This window comes from Electrophorus electricus, chromosome 3 (assembly GCF_041902795.1).
Source record: "Electrophorus electricus isolate QZ-2024a chromosome 3, ASM4190279v1, whole genome shotgun sequence".
Lineage (NCBI taxonomy): Eukaryota > Metazoa > Chordata > Actinopteri > Gymnotiformes > Gymnotidae > Electrophorus > Electrophorus electricus.
The window spans coordinates 28611991-28622418 of record NC_137499.1 but is presented as its reverse complement, the minus strand read 5'-3'; the positions used below and the strand labels follow the sequence as shown (position 1 = coordinate 28622418).

The window sequence follows — 10428 nt, the reverse complement described above, 5'->3', positions numbered from 1 at the left end:
GACAAGGAGTCTTGAGGCAGCTGTCTGACAGGTGCCAAATCACGCAGACTGGAGGAGCACTGTATCTTAGTCATCACACATAATGATGAGCATTCCATGGGAAATGTAGTGTCATTAAAAAAATAAAAAAATTAAAAATAAAACAACTACACAGCCTGCTCTCCTGGGAAATGTAGGCAGCATCAACACTGATTCAGCTCCAAGTAAAACAAGGAAGACTTTCAGAGTGTGAAAAATTGGACTGCTGTGTCCAAAATGAAATCAAGAGAAATCCTTCTCACCTTCAGACTCTCAAAAATGCATGATTTCATTGTCATTGGTAGCATAGCAGACATGCAATTCAATATACAAAATTATGTACATATGTTCATGACAAAGAGATGATAAAGTCCATCATGGAGTGCCTGATAAAACCTCATCTAACATTCTGTGCCATTAGACATTAACTGTACATTAGGCTTTCACAAACATGACATGACACCCAACAGAGTTAATATCATTTACTTATTCTACCAGATTCAGACTTTTTAAATACGTTGAACCAATTGACTCTTTCTTTCCTGTAGGCTGCTGCTAAGAATATAGCAATTTCTCTTATGAGTTATCAGTCTATCAATTTAATAGTTTATCACATTTGCAAAAGTGTAGGAATCTGTATAAACAAACACATATAAGACGCTACAAATGGTTTGGGTTAGGATTGGGAGTGCTAGTTGTAGCTTTTCTTATAAACCCATTCTTTAGATATCACAAAAATTGCCCTCAAATGTAATAATTGCTACAAAATTTTAGTGTGACTGGGCTGGTTTCATTCAATAGTCAGTACTCGTGTTGTGCCATATTCACGATGCACTAATGTAAGCGTATGAATTAAGGGCATTAAAAGAGGTTTTGAAATACAAGCACTCAATTTATCCCTGGACCTCCCTTCTTTCTCGACTCCTGGCTGTAAAACACAGGAGTCAGAAGTGGTATGTTCCAAGGCCCTGAGTTCTAAATAACCTCATTTATTAACCAATGGCAGCCCATTATTCAAATGTGTTCTGATTGACTCCCCTACCAAGCAAATTAATGTGGGTATCACTATTCTATTATGTTGAAATAATAATATGATAGACATATTTAGGGCATACAAAGCTAATATTTATTGCTGTATTGTCAGACTAACCTTTCATATCTTGTCCACTGACAGAAGAATTGTCTAAAAATATCCAAGACAATCTTGGAGAGTGAGAAAGCCCTTCAGGTTTGTGTCTTTTTTTAAATAAACTTTTTTTATTGTAATGTTCTCTAGCCTATCGCTAATACTGTGTCAAGCAATGTGAGCAGAACTAGTGTAGTCTTGATTATATACCACAACACCATTGATATACTGTATAATGGTAAATCAATGATACCTCCACATTATGGACAGACAACTACTACCGATCAAATGAAGTTCATTAACAGGTTAAGCCAAATTTTGAGAATCTCCTGAATTCTATAAAACAAAACACATCAGGGACACTAAACACTACTGTAGACTAAGCTAAAACACCATTTTGTCTTGAATATTTTGAGTGCCATACTTATAGGTTTAAAAGATGCTCCATTTGTACATGTATCGAGTGGCTGGTCAATCTAAGCTAGCTAAAGATGGCGTATAGAGTGATTGAGTGCAATTAGTAAAATTCAAGGAATAATAACAAGAAGCATCCTACTGCAGTCCAGAAACCATGCCAAAGAATGGTAATGTTTAAATAATTGGAGCTGTTGCAAATCTAATAAACCTCATTATGGTGTATGACACTCAAATTAAAGCTCTGCAAACATTATCAATGTCTTCTTTCTGACCAGATGCATCCTGAAGGCCTTCAGAAGAGAGAGAAGAGACCACTGCTTCCTGCTGTGGGGTCACATGTCCTCTAGTTGTACTTCTTTTCTTGATGATACCTCCAAAATCCCAGAGCAACTTTGATCCACATTTTAAAAATCCACTTCATTTCTTTTTTTCTGTCCATTTTTTTGGTGGTTTTTTTTGAAACCACATACAAAAGCCCCTCCCCTTACCAAAGTTATAAAATTGGAAGTCACTTGCAGGAAGCAGCTTCATACCAGACAGAGAAACAGTAGGGACAGCAGAAGGGCAAGGCAACCATGACAAATGTACTCCCCAGTTTCCTACACCTCCAACCAAACAACATTAATGCTTCAATTTATAAAAAAATATCTGAATAAAAAGCATACTATTGTCATCCGGCACTAACATCTTCACACAGTTCCATGTGTTTAAAATATCATCTTATCTGATAAAGATGCCTTCATGCAGATGATTCCCCCCCTTTTTTATCTTTTTCTTTTTTGTTTATTTGTTTGTTTGTTTGTTTGTTTGTTTGTTTGTTTTGCGGCAGGCAGTTACACATTTCTCCATTTGGTCCTCCTTCGGTGTGGACTCCCTGCTTTTCACGCCTTCCTCCCCCTCCATCCTGCTCCCCTCAGCAGCATTCTGTGTCGTCTGACCGAGCTGGGCTTCAACACCCACCCCCCCACCCCCCCGCGCATACACGCACCACATGCGCATACAAACACACGGACACTGGAATACAGGCATACGCATGGACGCATGCAAGCACACAGTAACTTCCTTAATTTCCTTTGTATGCACAATGTATCTAAAAGTAGCAGAGATACTGCACCCTTTCACAAATTGGCATGCCCTTTCTACAAGAAGTAAATGTTCTTATGTGCAGTCCCTTTGTTAAGTTGAACTACCTATTTTGTTTTTTGGGGGGGTTTTAATATTTAATTTTATATCTCATTTAATCCAATAAAACAGCGAAGATTGCTAAATCCTTATGCGACTGCTACAACTCTTGCATTTGCGCTCCCTGATTTGACTCTGCTGTCAGGATACGTTGGTAGTTGTTCAAAGTGTGTCATCTGGTGACGCCATTGCTCCAAAGGCACGAGCGCCCCCTCTCTCAGCTCTGGCTCCGCCCATCCACAGCTCACAGGTTCAGGCAAGAACCGCCACTCCCATGAGCAAATACAAAGTGGGAACAGGCCACAAATGAAGAGAGTCAGAGTGAGATCACGATTTGTTTTGTTTTCTTTTTTGTGTTGGGAAAAGTTGGCATGAAACAACACGTGTCCAAAAAAACCCAAGGAAAAAAAACACAGAGAGGTAGAGTGGTGGGCCTTAGAGTGGAATGACAAAAAGAGACTGTTTCATCTGTTTTTCCGGGAGCGCGCCACTGTGACTTGGATTGTACTTTCTCCTTCAAATCCCGAAGCTTCCAAATGTTCTCCTGAAGCCCCTCCCCTCCCCTCCGCCCATGGAGGAGTAAGGTAGCCCTGGGGGCCTGTCGCGAAAAGTTGTTTCCCCTCTTTTCTGTAGACTGCACCGACCCCTTGCTCCAGACTGCCTGTGCTGTTGCACTTCTTCACCACCGGGGGCACCAGAGTGCTGGGCAAAAGTAGAGATGTTAGGGAGAGACTACTCAATGTCTCTGACAACTGCTCACTGTTGCAGGCCTGGCCAGAGCCACATCGCCGCAGTGCCGCCTCCTCGTCCGATGGGTCTACAGAGCCTTGCCGTATGTCTCCGGGGCTGCCACTATCCCCATAACCGCTCTGCCTGCGCTGGTGCCCCCTGGTGGCATAGAGGCCGAAGGCAACTGGGGGAGCCGGTCTCAGTGTCTGTGTGGAAGGGCTGTTGGACCTGGAGAGCAGCTCCCACTGCTCTGGGGGGAACACAGGGTTTTGTGGAGGCGAGACGCTAAAGCTGAGCCCTTCCTCCATGGTGGTTTGGAGGCTCCCCTCCGAGCTGCCCGTGGCCAGGGACGAATCACTGTGAGACGCATACTGAGGAGATGCAGACCCAGAGAAACAGCAAAAGATGGGGGTTGTGAGCTATAAGTATAGAACAGTACCACAAATTCCCTCCAGTCCACAGCCACCTATAGAGGTCATCCTTAATTAAGTCTAACCTACAACAATTCAATATTTGATTCAATATTTACTTGTATAGCACTTGGACAGTCCTTTACAATAGACCATTAGGAAGCTTTTCAAAGGGCTTTGCTTGGTGCCAGCACATGCCCTACCTGTGCAGTGAGCAGTTGGTTGTTGATCCCAGGGGAGCGTAAGGAGGCCCATGATGCAGGGGAGGTCATCCGGAAGTGTCGGGGCTTGCGCCCCAGCCGAGGTCTGGGGGGGGCCGGCAGGGCTGCAGTCACTGGGTGGAAGAACTCCGCAGGGAGGGGGTAATGAGCCTGGGGGTCACCTACACCCTGACCCGCTCCTCCATCTCCGCCTTTGCTGCTGCTACAAGGCGCCCCGCCTGAGGAAGACAAAAGAAAGGCATGCCTCAACCCCACCCACTGTGCTCCTCACTCTCATTTGATACAGCTTCCATCAAAGCCCATCTGCTTCGCCCTATCTTTTTTTCCCCACCATGAACCTAGCTAGTCAGCCCACTTGACGTGGGTCCTAACCCCCCCAAATTTCCTCAAGGTAAGTCACCTGTGCTGTGTCGGACTGGCACGTGGGGACGCAGGCTCCTCCAGGTTCCGTCCTCCGCCCCCGGCGGCTTCTCCTCCGCCCTTGTGCTGTGGCCCCGTGAGAGTCGCCGTGCCTCCTCCTCCGACGACTCTCCGTGACTCCTCTCCTCCTGTGCCGTGAGAGAGAAACCAGCACAAGGCTGTTGACATTAGCACAAGCTACGATTTCTTCCCATGTCACAGCTGAGCAAAAGTGGCTCATCCTGGCTGCCGTCGAGCACCAGCAGCGTCTAACGATGCTCTTGGATGCTGGGACCACAGAAGGTGGTCTGCTACTAAACAGCTACTACGTTAGTTCCTGTTAGTGAACTTCCCACAGCTCTTCTTTTTGTAATTTAAAAAAGTGACACAAATGGATCAAGTCAATATGGATGAACATGGCAAAGGTAAATTTACTCTGTCCCATGCGCTCTCAGTCCTCACATCGTGTGTGTAAGGCGTGAGTAAAGAAGCACAGCAGTAAAGCCAGTGAATCAGGAGTCCCCTCTGGGTCTGCTGGATTTATTCGCTTCATTTCTTGGGTTTAATTAGGCTGGGTCATGGCCATTTTGGCCACGTAGGTCTCATTAAAAACGGACAATGAGAGAGCCAGAAGAGATTATGGAAGTGAAAAAAAACCAGCAGCAGGTAACTCCTGGTACATGCCAAGCCTCTTATCGGGACAGATTATGCACTGTGTAGTGCAGCAGTAAGAACATTCATAAAAGCCTCTCTCCAGCACAGGGATTCAGAATAGTTTAAGGGGTATAAACTGAGGTAAACCAATTATCTTACCATATCACCGGGACGGGTTCAGTAGTAATATTTGGGAAATGATGTCGGCTGCTTGTGCCCAAATCTCACCTTGGCCTCCTTTACCACCAGATGGTACATGCTCTGCTCATCCAGGCTGAGGTCATCCGGCAGTGCCGAAGAGGACTTGTCCGAGAGCTGCTCCGAGTGCAGGGACACCTGCTCCAGCTCAGCCATGTGGATCTCCTGTCCAGACAAGCGAAAATTAAAACAAACCCACAAATCCGAACTGCTTCCATCTCTACAACCCATTCCCTGTCCTGGCAGCTGTTGTGGCGCTATAAAAAAACAAGACAAACCAACACACCAAAACAACAACAACAACAACAACAACAACAACAACAAAAAAGCCCAACCTTGGTCAGGACTTGCTGAAACACAGCCCCACCCAGCACAGAAATAACTTGGATTCATAAGGGAGCTAGTAAAGGTTAAGTTGTTGCTAGGGAACATTTTGTGCATGCAGCCTTTCTGGCTCCACTGCTGGCCTCTTTTTTTGTCGACGTGACAAACAACAAATCTGTCGGCTGCAGAGAGTCCTGACAGGGTCTTCGTGGTTTAAAATCCTGAACGGGAATCGTGAGAGCTGTGAGTTCCCTGGTCTGGGTGTGGCCTGTGTCCCAGAACAAGAGAGTGAAAACAAGAGTCTGTCTCAAAAACATGAGTAATGAGAGAGAAGGAGAGAGAGGTGAAAGAAAGACAGAGAGGGAGAGAGAGGGAGAGAGAGAAGAGGGAGCAAGACTCCATAAATCAGAGCTGGATAGGGAGCAGATGGAGATGAGAGAGGGGAGATTGATGGGTTGACATGGTCTGCAGACAAGCTGAAAGAAGGAGTGATAGGTGAGGAGGTTACTGCATTAATGACCTCCTTTCCAACCCGTCTCTGTCCTGTCTGTCTTGATGATGGACACAGCTGGGACTCATTGTGTGCATGTCATTGAATACATACATGTAGATTCAGTCTTACTAAGCATCAGTATGCTTTTATAATAGATATGATGCTGTTATACACAGAGTGACAAGTTTATTCTGTACACCAACTCTTTAGCTGTATCTACAGGTTACTGATGTACTCTATAACTTGAGCAAAAATGGTAGCAGGGTGGTGGATTGCAATGTACAACTAACAATAAAATGAATAGCAGTTTATTATGTAATTATAGAGTATGTGTAGCTAATAAAGTGATAACTCAGTGCATATAATGTACAATACAGTATTTTTTATCTGTAAGATGCTTTTCCAATAGTCTTTTTTTATCACTGTGTGTATAAACTTTATTTGTGTGCATATGACAAGCTGAAATTAGTGCTGCATTCAGGTCAGCCCTGATATACTCTCTAAACAGCAAACTAACAATAATATTCAAATACTACTTCAAGCCAAAACTACAAGCTCAGAAACTATGAAGAACAATTAAGCAGAATTTTAGTGACTTGCATTCATGGGGCCAAAGTGCTTACAGTGTTGAACAGTAATGTAGGTCAAGGTATTCCCGCTAGTATACAATGATGTGTAGTGTATTGGAGTAACAGGCAAAAAAAAAAAAAACACTCTTAAGAAGTAAAAGAAATAAAAAATAAAAACAAAAAGACATGATTTAACAATGGTATGAACCCTGTGAATGCCTTGCGCAGGCTTGGTGCGTGGCGCGCCGGGGACTGGGGACATACCTCCGGCGGGTGTCGCTTGCAGTCTTTGCACAGTGGCGGGGAGGAGTAGTGGAGGAAGACAGAGCCTGAGAGGTTGTCAATCAACAGCATCTCCCCCTCAAAAGAATCCTTAATGAGCAAGGATACACTGTCCAGCCACACGCTCTCCTGGGACGCAAGCACACATTACTCCAGAGTTAACCACCATGGCACCCTGCAGCGGTGTGAGGCGTGAGGGGACCGAGGCTGCATGCTCAGTCAGACCCTGTAAGCTCGTACTGAATGCAGTGCAGGGGCACACAGGAAAGCAGCAGATTCAAAGCAGACTGCTCTATGGCATCGTGAAATGCGCAGTGCTGTGTGCAACTGCACTCTGAATTCCTTCTAAACACATTTAAAAGTTGATAATAGCAGCATGCATGGTTGCATCTCATGCAAATTATTTATACCAACATATTCACACAGGACACACAAACACATACACGCGCTCGCATGCATACACACACGCACACGAGCGTGCACACACAGCCTGAATTAGATACGACTTTGCAACAAAACTATCCCTAAAAAGGGTTTATGAATGAATTAATGAGTTTATTACTGATTGGTAATGGGTATGGTTATTTATATTTATTAGTTTAAAAATCATTATTAAAGCAGTTATAATAAATAAATAAAAATGGGAACTAGTGACCTGTTCTATGCCAAACATTGAGCCCACAATCATCTGTATTGTTAAATCTCTGATTTTATTGGCTACTTAGCTTGCTTACTCAGTGCCTTCTTCTTTAGTCAGCATTATACCCACAAGCTTCATCAGACAGTTGTTCATAAAATATTACCATTTACAGGATGGACTGGATGTTCATTTCTGACCAAATGCTTACTGATGATTAAAGAGTTTATGACCTAATTAATAATAATTAATAAACTGATTTTAAAGCACTCATAAAATCATTCATAGACTGTCCTGTAAGGGTCATCTCATTTTTAAGTGGTATTGAAATATGAGTTTCTTTGGCAGGACTGCTTTGACTTTGGCAGGACTTTCTACTTGAAAAAACAGCCGTATATTACTCTGATACAAACTTAAACGCTTTAACAAATACTCATCTCCCCACAGAATAATTACAAGGTCATTTTTAATAACTTGGACTCGTTTCTAACTCAATGTATCAATCAGTCAGTCAGTTAAACAACTAGGGCATTCAGATCAAACGTAAATATTTTGCTACTGCATGACTCGTCAGCAGTGCGAAGCAGAGCATGCTCAGGCTTATGACTTCACACAGCACACTGTGTCCACACCTATACTGTCCTATACTGACCAGGAGATGGAGATGTGGAAATAAACATCTAAGAGGTCCTTACAGAGCACTGAACCCAAGACTCCTCCAGAACACATCCATTTACAGGAAGAATGCATTTACTTATTTAGACATCATGGGTCACAGATATTATACTTTAATTAAAATAATATAAAACAATCATTAAAAAAGAAAACTTGCTAATTATCCATAATGGTGAGTGTTAAACCTAACACAAACACCTGACAAGTGTCCTGAATTAAAAAGGCTGGATAATTAGCTGCTTACAATTTAAAGATTGATTTAACTTGCAATTTAGTGTTATTTAATGGCAATCTTTATTTCCCCAAGTAACTGTGCTTATTGCATCAACGTCCCCTCATTAAGGGACCATGGCAGATTGCTTAGGATTCCTTTATACTAATAATTAGATGCAAAAGAGTATTTTAAGCATGACATAATATGATCAGACCAGATGGCATGCATAGTAAATTTATGCAAATGCATAGAACTAGAAACAACCAAAAATGTAATGTTATTGTCACGGAACGCTCGCCTCCCGCGAGACACGTGGTTTGGCCAGCCATGTGCAGTGGGAGGACTTTCTGTGGCCACGCCTGCACCTTATTTGTCTATGTGTATTTAAACCTACGTCAGGGTGTGCAGCGTTGTTGGTCATTGTTGACGTAACGTGTTGTTGTTGACGGTGATGTTAAATGTTATACTCGTCGTTGTTAGATGTGTACGTGTTTATCGTGTTCGTTTAATGTTAATCGTTGCATGTTCTTTGTTTGTAACATGTGTGAGTGCCATTATCTTTAAATGTTAATAAATATTCATCCCCGTCATTGGAGCCTGTGCGTCCTCTCCCTCGCCCTACGGCACTCAGACCACCTTGTGTTACAGTTATGCTTCTGCATTTGCTGAGGGTTAGATGCTTAGTTGAATGTTGCACATGTTAAAACAAGACCAGACTACTACTACCACTACTACTACTACTACTACTACTACTACTACTACAACTATTACAAAAAATGCATTTATGATAAATGTATTGTCTGATGGCTTTATGTTTGTTCAAATTAAAATATGAAGCAAAAAAAGCAAAACTTTTGTAAACCTTTGTTAATATGTTTTGTTCTGCAGAGCCTTCAATTGTATACTTATTGAGCGTTGAACTGAAATAGACAAGCAGTACATTTAAGGTTTGTACTGCTTTTGGCTAAAGAGCTAAAGCCCTTCAGAATTACGTACATGCCCTCATCCAACACATCACGCTCCAAGATTCCAATCCCTGAGTGTTTGGCCTTGTAACAGCTGTTCTAGAAAACCTCCAGTATCCACAACATGCTTCTCGCTCCCTGACACAGTGGAAGTGCAGTACACACAGGTGGCGGGGCAGATGGGGAGTAGGTGAGCTTGCTCTGAGGGTACAGGTGGCATAATCCACAGGTGTCCGCTACTCTAAGCAAGTGGGTGTCGACTCTCTTAACGAGCGCTCCCTTAACGAGGCCTCTTGTCTCCCTCGTTTCCCCTGCTTCCTGCTCTTCTTTCAGCAAGAGAGAGTTGCAAATACTGAGGTTGTGGGGAAGATTGATGGCTCCTTTTAGATTCGCACACACGCTCGATAGTGATGCAAGCCCCCCCCCCACTTCTGTTTCTCTCTCAGTCTCTCTCTCTCGCTGGGCCTCTCTCATTTTATCCATCCATCTATCTATCTATCTATCTATCTATCTATCTATCTATCTATCTATCTATCTATCTATCTATCTATCTATCTATCTATCTATCTATCTATCTATCTCTCTCTCTCTCTCTCTCTCTCTCTCTCTCTCTCTCTCTCACCTTGACAGCAGTGTTATATTCCATTGTGTTGATGATGAGCAGTAATGATGTGGAGATAGGTCTGTGGGGAACAGATTAAATCAGTGCAGCCTTTATCCCATGCAAACACAGCATGGAAGAAGCTTGATCTCCTTAAGATCTATGTTAATGAAATGGAATTTATGCATATCTTGGAAAAAAAAAAAAAAATTAGCATTAGAGAGCTATATTAAAAAAAAAAAAGTCTGGAGGACACATTGAGCCAACATTAGTGTCACGGTATAGCCCCTCCTTGTTGGTGTCTACCGGCAACC

The 10428-nt window shown here is 43.0% G+C and overlaps 1 protein-coding gene across 2 annotated transcripts in view; it reads right to left on the bottom strand.

The window, feature by feature from the left end:
• Nucleotides 1–282: 282 nt before the first annotated feature.
• cacna1ia (calcium voltage-gated channel subunit alpha1 Ia) overlaps nucleotides 283–10428 on the bottom strand; it is an 83511-nt gene continuing 73365 nt past the window's right edge. Inside the window, exons 31-35 of one of the 2 annotated variants that reach the window (XM_035523523.2) lie at nucleotides 7005–7151; nucleotides 5385–5519; nucleotides 4504–4651; nucleotides 4086–4321; nucleotides 283–3843 (exon numbers count right to left, since the gene is read on the bottom strand). In XM_035523523.2, the coding sequence (XP_035379416.2) occupies nucleotides 3208–3843; nucleotides 4086–4321; nucleotides 4504–4651; nucleotides 5385–5519; nucleotides 7005–7151 (1302 nt within the window). In that variant the 3' untranslated portion in view covers nucleotides 283–3207. The remainder of the gene's footprint in view (nucleotides 3844–4085; nucleotides 4322–4503; nucleotides 4652–5384; nucleotides 5520–7004; nucleotides 7152–10428) is intronic. The other variant, XM_081710925.1, reaches the window with a different exon arrangement.